The sequence below is a fragment of the Trifolium pratense genome, linkage group LG7 (genome assembly GCF_020283565.1).
Source record: "Trifolium pratense cultivar HEN17-A07 linkage group LG7, ARS_RC_1.1, whole genome shotgun sequence".
NCBI classification, from domain to species: domain Eukaryota; kingdom Viridiplantae; phylum Streptophyta; class Magnoliopsida; order Fabales; family Fabaceae; genus Trifolium; species Trifolium pratense.
In genome coordinates, this window is record NC_060065.1 from 16,652,159 (window position 1) to 16,664,737 (window position 12,579).

Genomic DNA, 12,579 nt, shown 5'->3' on the forward strand with positions numbered 1-12,579 from the left:
ACCATTGCGTACATCATCCACCGTCTTCACCAAGTCCGAGTCTTTACTTTGAGCCTCCTTAATATCATCAACTAAGGTGGAACGAATTTGCACATGAGCCAACAATGCCTTTGAAGAATCAATCTCCAATTGAACTCCGCTTTCAACAAGTTCTTGAAATTCTTTAATTATAGGTCTCTTTATTGCTGCTAAATGAGCAAGACTGCCCATGGATTTTCTACTTAAGGCATCTGCAACAACATTGGCCTTACCAGGATGATACAAGATCGTGCAATCATAATCTTTCAAGAGTTCCATCCACCTTCTTTGTCTTAAATTTAAATCTCGCTGCTTAAAGATGTATTGAAGACTCTTGTGGTCAGTATAAATCTCCAAAGTTTCACCATACAAATAATGCCTCCAAATCTTAAGTGCAAAAATCACTGCTGCCATCTCCAAGTCATGGGTAGGGTAGTTTTGTTCATGTCTTTTTAGTTGTCTCGATGCATAAGCAATTACTTTACCATGCTGCATAAGAACACAACCAAGACCAACTCTAGAAGCGTCACAATAAACTGCATAACCTCCACCATTTGTTGGTAATGCTAAAACAGGTGCTAAAGTCAAATACTGCTTTAATTTCTGAAAGCTCTCTTCACACGCATCCGTCCATTGAAACTCAACTTTCTTTTGGGTTAACCTAGTTAATGGGAACGCAAGTTTGGAGAAGTCCTTCACAAAACGCCGATAATATCCAGCTAAACCAAGAAAACTTCGGATCTCCTTTACTGTGGTGGGTCGAGGCCAATTTTGCACTGCTTCAACCTTGCTTGGGTCAACACTTATTCCATTTTTAGATACCACATGACCTAGAAATGTCACATTGCCTAGCCAAAATTCACATTTACAGAATTTAGCATATAATTGATTCTCTCTTAATGTTTGCAAAACAAGCCTTAAATGTTGTTCATGCTCTTCCTTACTCTTGGAATAAATAAGAATATCATCAATAAACACTATCACAAATTGATCCAAGAATGGCTTAAAAATCCGATTCATCAAATCCATAAAGGCTGCTGGAGCATTAGTGAGTCCGAAAGACATAACAAGAAATTTATAATGTCCATAACGAGTGCGAAAAGCTGTCTTCGGTATATCCTCCCTCTTAATCTTCAATTGGTGATACCCAGACCGCAAATCAATCTTGGAAAAACACTGGGCTCCTTGAAGTTGATCAAATAACTCATCAATGCGGGGTAAAGGATATTCTTTATTGTCACCTTGTTCAATTGTCTATAGTCTACACATAATCGCATCGACCCATCTTTCTTCTTTACAAACAATACCGGTGCACCCCATGGAGAAGTACTCGCACGAATAAAGCCTTTATCAAGAAGATCTTGTAGTTGCTCCTTTAATTCTTTAAGCTCAGCTGGAGCCATTCGGTAAGGGGGTATAGATATGGGCTGAGTGTCGGGAACCAACTCAATGGAGAACTCAATTTCCCTATCAGGTGGCAATCCAGGAAGATCTTCGGGAAAAACATCAGGAAACTCAGATGCTATGGGAACTTTTTCTAATTTGCCTTCATCCCATTGTATATTTGTAACCACAGCTAAGTATCCTTGACAACCCCTTCTTAGTAACTTGTTAGCTCTCAAGGCTGAGATTAAGTTATGGGGCATCCATGTGGGTTTTTCTTGAAATGAGAAAGGTGGTTTTCCAGGTATCTCAAATTTAACGATCTTATTGTAACAATCTAAGGTAGCATGATGAGACGACAACCAGTCCATACCCAAAATCACATCAAAATCTATCATATCAATAACTACTAAGTCTGCAAATAATATTTGGCCCGCAATCGATACGTCACAAGAACGATATACAGACTCGGCGAACAATTTATCACCAACAGGTAAAGCCACGACTAAGGCCTCGTCAAGAACAGATGAATTGTTACCAAGTCGAGAGGCAAACCATAAAGATACAAAAGAATGTGTAGCTCCAGGATCAAACAAAACATGAGCTTCTTGGGAACAAATAGAAAGAATACCTGTAACCACTGCATTTGATGCCTGAGCATCCTGACGAGTCAAAGCAAAGACTCGAGCCTGGCCTCTTCCTGCTTGCATTTGTCCTCTACCTCCAGGTCCTCTACTCTCATGTTGAGATGTTTTCGAACCCTGAACAGAAGAATTCCCCATTTTTTGCATAGGTGTAGAATGAACCTGATTAGGCGCTAAAGCTGCTGGGGCAGATACATGACTAGATGATGGTTGTGTCATAGCTACTAGGCAGTTCCTCCTGATGTGACCTATTTGACCACAATGAAAACACTCTTTACCATCTTGAAAAAAATTTCCAGTCGTACCACTAGAATGTTTCAGAGGAAAAGTAGACCCTGTTGATGCCTTATGATCCGATCTACCACTTTGCACAGTACGATAAGATTGTCCGCTAAAACCACCCCTTTGTGAACCTGACCTTTGTTGCACTTGATGACCATACATAGAACCGCCGCCACTACTAGAGTAATGACTATGTGATCCTTCAACTCGTTGTTTCTTGCGAGAATCTTGTTTATTACCTCCTTTATCCTTTTGTCGCTACTCAATTTGAAGTGCCAAACTCAAAACCTCAGCAAAAGTGGAACATTTAGACCCAACCACAGATCTAAACAAGTACTCTCTCAATCCTCTAACGAATTTTTTGATACGCGTCTCTTCAGTGACAGTGTAGCGAGCATGTCTAGAAAGTTGTGTAAAACGAGCACTATACTCAGAAACTGACATTCCCTCAGTTTGCTCAAATCGCTCAAACTCATGAGCCAAACTATCTCTAACACTTTCTGGGAGAAAACGGGCCATAAACAATCGACAGAACTCATCCCATGCCAATGGAGGTGATCCCACCTCTCTTCCATGTGGCACCGTATCAAACCAATCATATGCCACACCCTCCAACTGAAATGATGCCAATTCAACTGCCCTTATATTTGAACATCCTAATGCTCTCCATAACCTCTCTAGACCGTCAATGAAACGTTGTGGGTCCTCACTTGCATCAGACCCAGAAAAAGTAGGGGGTTTAAGCTTCATGAATTGTTCTAAAGTAACCTCAATCCCTCTTGCTTGAGTTGTCTCATGCTGCTCACCCTGTCCAACTTCTTGCTGACCACCAACAGCTGGCTGCCCTTGATTACCCTGTTGTTGTTGTTGTTGTCCCACAACCCCAGCAAGTTGTTGTACAATCTGTTGTAATCCCAGTAAACCAGCATTATATTCTTCCATGGCTGGATTTCCTCGCCTCCCTCTAGGCACCTCAACATTGAATACTTCTGCAGCCAAACCACGTCCACTTGCATTAGCCCCGCGACCTCTAACATTACCCCCACGTCGACCTCGAACACGAACTCGACCTCTTTGACGGGATTCTTGAGGTTCGGCAACAGACTCATCAACAACTTCTCTTCTATTAATGTTTCTAGTCTTGGGTGGCATTCTTACCTAGTGAAAGAACATTGATCAAATATAGGACAAGACGACAAAGAAAGTGAGACAAATCAAAGACCACATGAAATTTCAAATTTAGACAACAAGGGAGACCATCATAGAGTGCGAATAGCTTTTGCGAGTAAATGGTGCCCGGGTTCACAATTTACTAACAAAAATCTATTATCACTCTATGTCTGCAGCTATTTGGACCTACGACCGAGCTCTGATACCAACTTTGTCACGACCCAACACAAATCGTGACTGGCGCGCGAACTAATACCTAGTCCGGCAAGCCTAATGACCGAGTTTAACAATAAATATAAGATTTCCAACATGACTATTTACTTCAAAAAATAATATTTACTGAAATTTCGACAAAATCACATCTGTATTTTCAATGTTTCCAAATCAAAATAAACCTGTTTGCAGCATATACATCACTAGTCAAAGTTTCGACATTTACATTCTTAACTTTATACATTCCAAAATGAAATATTCCTAGACTCAAAATAGCTGCAGATATTCGATCAAACCAAAAGATATATATATATAACTTAGCCTTCCATAAAGGAGGCCTACCAAAAGAGTGAGACTGATGAAGATTTGAATGTGCTAACAACTTGCTACTCAGCTGACTGGGAATCTGAAAAAAAATGTAAGAAGAAGGGTAAGTCACAAAGACTTAGTGAGAGATAACAACCACTACCAACTAGATGGGAAACACACAAAGGCACGAGCGTTTGATTTTAAGAAGCTTGTAACAATTATTGTATAGTAGTAACTATGTAATATAAATAATATTCGATTCAATTCGTTATAGAGTTTAAAAATTGAAATAAGAAAAGAATATAGAAATTCAATCAAATAAAATAATTCGTTACGAAAGAATCGAGAGACGGCTCCATCTCGTTGATAGCCCTTTCCTCCTAAGAGTGGCCTTTCACTTAGAGGCGGCTCCATCTAACGGATAGCCCTTTCCTCATCGATTACAAAAACGCATTCTCTTCCAATCAAATAAAAAGAATTCGTTACGATAGGATCAAGAGACGGCTCCATCTCGTTGATAGCCCTTTCCTCCTAAGAGCGGCCTTTCACTTAGGGGCGGCTCCATCTAACGGATAGCCCTTTTCTCCTTGATATCATATAACTAGGTGCACCTAGATCGTTATTCTCGTTAACGGTTAAATGGTCAAAACCGTGAATTCAAAGTACATTCCACTAAAACCATGTTTTAACAACAGTTCTAAACTTATGTAAAATTAAACACAATCAAACCATAATTTTCAATCCGCTACTTTACATATCATAAGAAATCAACTAGAGTCCATATGTAAACAAATAAGGATGACGAAAACGGTTTCAAAGGCGTGTTTCCCAATAAAAATATTTATAATCGATATTAACATAGAAAATTAGTAACATATACTTTATAACGGTAGTTAAAATAAGTGATAATGATTGTCATCAACTCACCACTATGAAGACCGGCTAGTTTTGCTCTCCAACGTCTCCGGGAGAAGCAGATGAAGCAGCAACGGTTGAATCTGAACATCAATCATGTTTATTAAAATTTAGAAAATCATTCTAGAGTTTAAACTAAGCATATGGAACCATAAATTTCCCAAATATCTACTCTAATCTCTAACATTAATTTTCTAAACCAAATTACATATACCCAAAGATAATTGTTGAGTTATAGATGATATATTTACCTCAAAGAGTCTCAATAAGAAATGGGTACTCATCCTCTTCCTTAGAGCACTAACCCTAAACCCCAATTAATCCTCAATTACATATGTGAAATTATGAGAGAGCTTTTAGAGGTGTATCATTTTTCCTTTTGGACGAGGAATGATGTATGAATGGAGTTGGTGGTTTGAAATGAGATGGTATTGAATGAAAATTCTAGAAACGGGAAACAAAGAAGAATAGAAAGAAATTGGATAATGGAAGTGTGAAATGAAAGTGGGAATGGGTCACGTGGGTTTTGGGTTATTTACTCTATCCCATTTTTTTATTTTTATAGTTTTAGTTACTTTATTATTTTTTTAAACTAAACGGTGCGTTTCAATCTTCCCCCCTTAAAGAAAATTCGTCCTCGAATTTATACTACTAACCTTGATTTTCAAATAAGTGTGGATACTTCGAACGCATGACTTCTTCGGATTCCCATGTTGTCTCTTCACCTGACGGTCCTTTCCAAAGAACCTTCACCGAAACAATATCTTTTGAACGTAGTCGTCTAATTTCCTTGTCTACTACCGCTACCGGATGTTCTGTGTATGACAAATTCTCATCTAATTGAATATTTTCATGACTAATAACATGAGAAGGATCATAAAGGTACTTCCGAAGCATTGAAATATGAAAGACCGGATGGACTCCTGACAAATCCGGTGGAAGTGCTAAGCGATAAGCTACAGGCCCGACTCTCTCCAAAATCTCAAACGGGCCGATGAACCTTGGACTTAATTTACCCTTTTTGCCAAACCGTAAAACTCCTTTCATTGGTGAAACACGTAAAAATACATGATCTCCCACTGTGAACTCTAAGGGACGACGCCTCTTGTCAGAATAAGACTTTTGTCTACTCTGGGCTGTCACTAAACGATCTCGAATCAATTTAACCTTTTCGATGGCATCTTGAATCAACTCCGGACCCACTAGTTTAGCTTCTCCAACTTCAAACCATCCTATAGGAGACCTACACCGTCTACCATACAATGCCTCAAAAGGAGCCATTTGAATACTAGATTGATAGCTATTGTTATATGCAAATTCCATCATAGGCAAATATCGATCCCAACTTCCTCCAAAATCAAGAACACATGCACGAAGCATATCTTCTAGGATTTGTATAGTCCTCTCGGATTGACCATCAGTTTGAGGATGAAAAGCAGTACTAAGATTCAAACGAGTCCCTAATGCAGATTGAAAAGACTTCCAAAACTGAGCGGTAAACTGAGCCCCACGATCAGAGATAATAGACACCGGAACACCATGTAGAGAGACAATCTCCTCCAAATAAAGTTTAGCATACTGAGATGCAGTATATGTTGTCTTCACAGGTAAGAAATGTGCAGACTTGGTCAACCGATCTATAATTACCCACACAGAGTCATAACCCTTTTGAGTTCGTGGTAAACTTGTGACAAAATCCATAGCAATGTCTTCCCACTTCCATTCAGGTATTTCAACAGGTTGAAGTAAACCTGCAGGTTTTTGGTGCTCAGCCTTTACTTGTTGACACACCAAGCATTTAGAGACAAAATCAGCTACATCTTTCTTCATCCCTTCCCACCAATAAAATTCTCTCAAATCTTGATACATCTTGTTAGAACCTGGATGTATGGTATAAGAAGAATGATGAGCCTCCTCCAATATTTTTCTCCTTAACTCACCAACATTTGGAACACATAACCGAGAATTCAACCACAAGATACCATCGAAATCAACTGAGAAGTTTGAAACTTTACCATTGCGTACATCATCCACCGTCTTCACCAAGTCCGAGTCTTTACTTTGAGCCTCCTTAATATCATCAACTAAGGTGGAACGAATTTGCACATGAGCCAACAATGCCTTTGAAGAATCAATCTCCAATTGAACTCCGCTTTCAACAAGTTCTTGAAATTCTTTAATTATAGGTCTCTTTATTGCTGCTAAATGAGCAAGACTGCCCATGGATTTTCTACTTAAGGCATCTGCAACAACATTGGCCTTACCAGGATGATACAAGATCGTGCAATCATAATCTTTCAAGAGTTCCATCCACCTTCTTTGTCTTAAATTTAAATCTCGCTGCTTAAAGATGTATTGAAGACTCTTGTGGTCAGTATAAATCTCCAAAGTTTCACCATACAAATAATGCCTCCAAATCTTAAGTGCAAAAATCACTGCTGCCATCTCCAAGTCATGGGTAGGGTAGTTTTGTTCATGTCTTTTTAGTTGTCTCGATGCATAAGCAATTACTTTACCATGCTGCATAAGAACACAACCAAGACCAACTCTAGAAGCGTCACAATAAACTGCATAACCTCCACCATTTGTTGGTAATGCTAAAACAGGTGCTGAAGTCAAATACTGCTTTAATTTCTGAAAGCTCTCTTCACACGCATCCGTCCATTGAAACTCAACTTTCTTTTGGGTTAACCTAGTTAATGGGAACGCAAGTTTGGAGAAGTCCTTCACAAAACGCCGATAATATCCAGCTAAACCAAGAAAACTTCGGATCTCCTTTACTGTGATGGGTCGAGGCCAATTTTGCACTGCTTCAACCTTGCTTGGGTCAACACTTATTCCATTTTTAGATACCACATGACCTAGAAATGTCACATTGCCTAGCCAAAATTCACATTTACAGAATTTAGCATATAATTGATTCTCTCTTAATGTTTGCAAAACAAGCCTTAAATGTTGTTCATTCTCTTCCTTACTCTTGGAATAAATAAGAATATCATCAATAAACACTATCACAAATTGATCCAAGAATGGCTTAAAAATCCGATTCATCAAATCCATAAAGGCTGCTGGAGCATTAGTGAGTCCGAAAGACATAACAAGAAATTTATAATGTCCATAACGAGTGCGAAAAGCTGTCTTCGGTATATCCTCCCTCTTAATCTTCAATTGGTGATACCCAGACCGCAAATCAATCTTGGAAAAACACTGGGCTCCTTGAAGTTGATCAAATAACTCATCAATGCGGGGTAAAGGATATTCTTTATTGTCACCTTGTTCAATTGTCTATAGTCTACACATAATCGCATCGACCCATCTTTCTTCTTTACAAACAATACCGGTGCACCCCATGGAGAAGTACTCGCATGAATAAAGCCTTTATCAAGAAGATCTTGTAGTTGCTCCTTTAATTCTTTAAGCTCAGCTGGAGCCATTCGGTAAGGGGGTATAGATATGGGCTGAGTGTCGGGAACCAACTCAATGGAGAACTCAATTTCCCTATCAGGTGGCAATCCAGGAAGATCTTCGGGAAAAACATCAGGAAACTCAGATGCTATGGGAACTTTTTCTAATTTGCCTTCATCCCATTGTATATTTGTAACCACAGCTAAGTATCCTTGACAACCCCTTCTTAGTAACTTGTTAGCTCTCAAGGCTGAGATTAAGTTATGGGGCATCCATGTGGGTTTTTCTTGAAATGAGAAAGGTGGTTTTCCAGGTATCTCAAATTTAACGATCTTATTGTAACAATCTAAGGTAGCATGATGAGACGACAACCAGTCCATACCCAAAATCACATCAAAATCTATCATATCAATAACTACTAAGTCTGCAAATAATATTTGGCCCGCAATCGATACGTCACAAGAACGATATACAGACTCGGCGAACAATTTATCACCAACAGGTAAAGCCACGACTAAGGCCTCGTCAAGAACAGATGAATTGTTACCAAGTCGAGAGGCAAACCATAAAGATACAAAAGAATGTGTAGCTCCAGGATCAAACAAAACATGAGCTTCTTGGGAACAAATAGAAAGAATACCTGTAACCACTGCATTTGATGCCTGAGCATCCTGACGAGTCAAAGCAAAGACTCGAGCCTGGCCTCTTCCTGCTTGCATTTGTCCTCTACCTCCAGGTCCTCTACTCTCATGTTGAGATGTTTTCGAACCCTGAACAGAAGAATTCCCCATTTTTTGCATAGGTGTAGAATGAACCTGATTAGGCGCTAAAGCTGCTGGGGCAGATACATGACTAGATGATGGTTGTGTCATAGCTACTAGGCAGTTCCTCCTGATGTGACCTATTTGACCACAATGAAAACACTCTTTACCATCTTGAAAAAAATTTCCAGTCGTACCACTAGAATGTTTCAGAGGAAAAGTAGACCCTGTTGATGCCTTATGATCCGATCTACCACTTTGCACAGTACGATAAGATTGTCCGCTAAAACCACCCCTTTGTGAACCTGACCTTTGTTGCACTTGATGACCATACATAGAACCGCCGCCACTACTAGAGTAATGACTATGTGATCCTTCAACTCGTTGTTTCTTGCGAGAATCTTGTTTATTACCTCCTTTATCCTTTTGTCGCTACTCAATTTGAAGTGCCAAACTCAAAACCTCAGCAAAAGTGGAACATTTAGACCCAACCACAGATCTAAACAAGTACTCTCTCAATCCTCTAACGAATTTTTTGATACGCGTCTCTTCAGTGACAGTGTAGCGAGCATGTCTAGAAAGTTGTGTAAAACGAGCACTATACTCAGAAACTGACATTCCCTCAGTTTGCTCAAATCGCTCAAACTCATGAGCCAAACTATCTCTAACACTTTCTGGGAGAAAACGGGCCATAAACAATCGACAGAACTCATCCCATGCCAATGGAGGTGATCCCACCTCTCTTCCATGTGGCACCGTATCAAACCAATCATATGCCACACCCTCCAACTGAAATGATGCCAATTCAACTGCCCTTATATTTGAACATCCTAATGCTCTCCATAACCTCTCTAGACCGTCAATGAAACGTTGTGGGTCCTCACTTGCATCAGACCCAGAAAAAGTAGGGGGTTTAAGCTTCATGAATTGTTCTAAAGTAACCTCAATCCCTCTTGCTTGAGTTGTCTCATGCTGCTCACCCTGTCCAACTTCTTGCTGACCACCAACAGCTGGCTGCCCTTGATTACCCTGTTGTTGTTGTTGTTGTCCCACAACCCCAGCAAGTTGTTGTACAATCTGTTGTAATCCCAGTAAACCAGCATTATATTCTTCCATGGCTGGATTTCCTCGCCTCCCTCTAGGCACCTCAACATTGAATACTTCTGCAGCCAAACCACGTCCACTTGCATTAGCCCCGCGACCTCTAACATTACCCCCACGTCGACCTCGAACACGAACTCGACCTCTTTGACGGGATTCTTGAGGTTCGGCAACAGACTCATCAACAACTTCTCTTCTATTAATGTTTCTAGTCTTGGGTGGCATTCTTACCTAGTGAAAGAACATTGATCAAATATAGGACAAGACGACAAAGAAAGTGAGACAAATCAAAGACCACATGAAATTTCAAATTTAGACAACAAGGGAGACCATCATAGAGTGCGAATAGCTTTTGCGAGTAAATGGTGCCCGGGTTCACAATTTACTAACAAAAATCTATTATCACTCTATGTCTGCAGCTATTTGGACCTACGACCGAGCTCTGATACCAACTTTGTCACGACCCAACACAAATCGTGACTGGCGCGCGAACTAATACCTAGTCCGGCAAGCCTAATGACCGAGTTTAACAATAAATATAAGATTTCCAACATGACCATTTACTTCAAAAAATAATATTTACTGAAATTTCGACAAAATCACATCTGTATTTTCAATGTTTCCAAATCAAAATAAACCTGTTTGCAGCATATACATCACTAGTCAAAGTTTCGACATTTACATTCTTAACTTTATACATTCCAAAATGAAATATTCCTAGACTCAAAATAGCTGCAGATATTCGATCAAACCAAAAGATATATATATATAACTTAGCCTTCCATAAAGGAGGCCTACCAAAAGAGTGAGACTGATGAAGATTTGAATGTGCTAACAACTTGCTACTCAGCTGACTGGGAATCTGAAAAAAAATGTAAGAAGAAGGGTAAGTCACAAAGACTTAGTGAGAGATAACAACCACTACCAACTAGATGGGAAACACACAAAGGCACGAGCGTTTGATTTTAAGAAGCTTGTAACAATTATTGTATAGTAGTAACTATGTAATATAAATAATATTCGATTCAATTCGTTATAGAGTTTAAAAATTGAAATAAGAAAAGAATATAGAAATTCAATCAAATAAAATAATTCGTTACGAAAGAATCGAGAGACGGCTCCATCTCGTTGATAGCCCTTTCCTCCTAAGAGTGGCCTTTCACTTAGAGGCGGCTCCATCTAACGGATAGCCCTTTCCTCATCGATTACAAAAACGCATTCTCTTCCAATCAAATAAAAAGAATTCGTTACGATAGGATCAAGAGACGGCTCCATCTCGTTGATAGCCCTTTCCTCCTAAGAGCGGCCTTTCACTTAGGGGCGGCTCCATCTAACGGATAGCCCTTTTCTCCTTGATATCATATAACTAGGTGCACCTAGATCGTTATTCTCGTTAACGGTTAAATGGTCAAAACCGTGAATTCAAAGTACATTCCACTAAAACCATGTTTTAACAACAGTTCTAAACTTATGTAAAATTAAACACAATCAAACCATAATTTTCAATCCGCTACTTTACATATCATAAGAAATCAACTAGAGTCCATATGTAAACAAATAAGGATGACGAAAACGGTTTCAAAGGCGTGTTTCCCAATAAAAATATTTATAATCGATATTAACATAGAAAATTAGTAACATATACTTTATAACGGTAGTTAAAATAAGTGATAATGATTGTCATCAACTCACCACTATGAAGACCGGCTAATTTTGCTCTCCAACGTCTCCGGGAGAAGCAGATGAAGCAGCAACGGTTGAATCTGAACATCAATCATGTTTATTAAAATTTAGAAAATCATTCTAGAGTTTAAACTAAGCATATGGAACCATAAATTTCCCAAATATCTACTCTAATCTCTAACATTAATTTTCTAAACCAAATTACATATACCCAAAGACAATTGTTGAGTTATAGATGATATATTTACCTCAAAGAGTCTCAATAAGAAATGGGTACTCATCCTCTTCCTTAGAGCACTAACCCTAAACCCCAATTAATCCTCAATTACATATGTGAAATTATGAGAGAGCTTTTAGAGGTGTATCATTTTTCCTTTTGGACGAGGAATGATGTATGAATGGAGTTGGTGGTTTGAAATGAGATGGTATTGAATGAAAATTCTAGAAACGGGAAACAAAGAAGAATAGAAAGAAATTGGATAATGGAAGTGTGAAATGAAAGTGGGAATGGGTCACGTGGGTTTTGGGTTATTTACTGTATCCCATTTTTTTATTTTTATAGTTTTTGTTACTTTATTATTTTTTTAAACTAAACGGTGCGTTTCAATATGCGGTAGAGACTTTGTGCACAACCCCATACTTCCGTACTGCAGTTAATTGGTGGACCTATAGGATAAATGAGACTTAGATTATTG

The 12,579-nt window shown here is 39.0% G+C and overlaps 2 protein-coding genes across 2 annotated transcripts; both read right to left on the reverse strand.

Annotated features, from left to right (window-relative positions):
• Window positions 1-2,585: 2,585 nt before the first annotated feature.
• LOC123895960 lies at window positions 2,586-4,116 on the reverse strand. The gene is made up of 2 exons (XM_045946424.1): window positions 4,053-4,116; window positions 2,586-3,485 (listed from the first exon to the last, which is right to left on the reverse strand). The coding sequence occupies exon 2, from the start codon at window positions 3,477-3,479 to the stop codon at window positions 2,586-2,588; it is 894 nt and encodes a 297-aa protein (XP_045802380.1). The 5' UTR covers window positions 3,480-3,485; window positions 4,053-4,116.
• A 5,416-nt stretch (window positions 4,117-9,532) lies between these two features.
• On the reverse strand, window positions 9,533-12,369 carry LOC123895961. The gene is made up of 4 exons (XM_045946425.1): window positions 12,133-12,369; window positions 11,894-11,964; window positions 11,000-11,063; window positions 9,533-10,432 (listed from the first exon to the last, which is right to left on the reverse strand). The coding sequence occupies exon 4, from the start codon at window positions 10,424-10,426 to the stop codon at window positions 9,533-9,535; it is 894 nt and encodes a 297-aa protein (XP_045802381.1). The 5' UTR covers window positions 10,427-10,432; window positions 11,000-11,063; window positions 11,894-11,964; window positions 12,133-12,369.
• Between the last annotated feature and the right edge of the window lie 210 nt (window positions 12,370-12,579).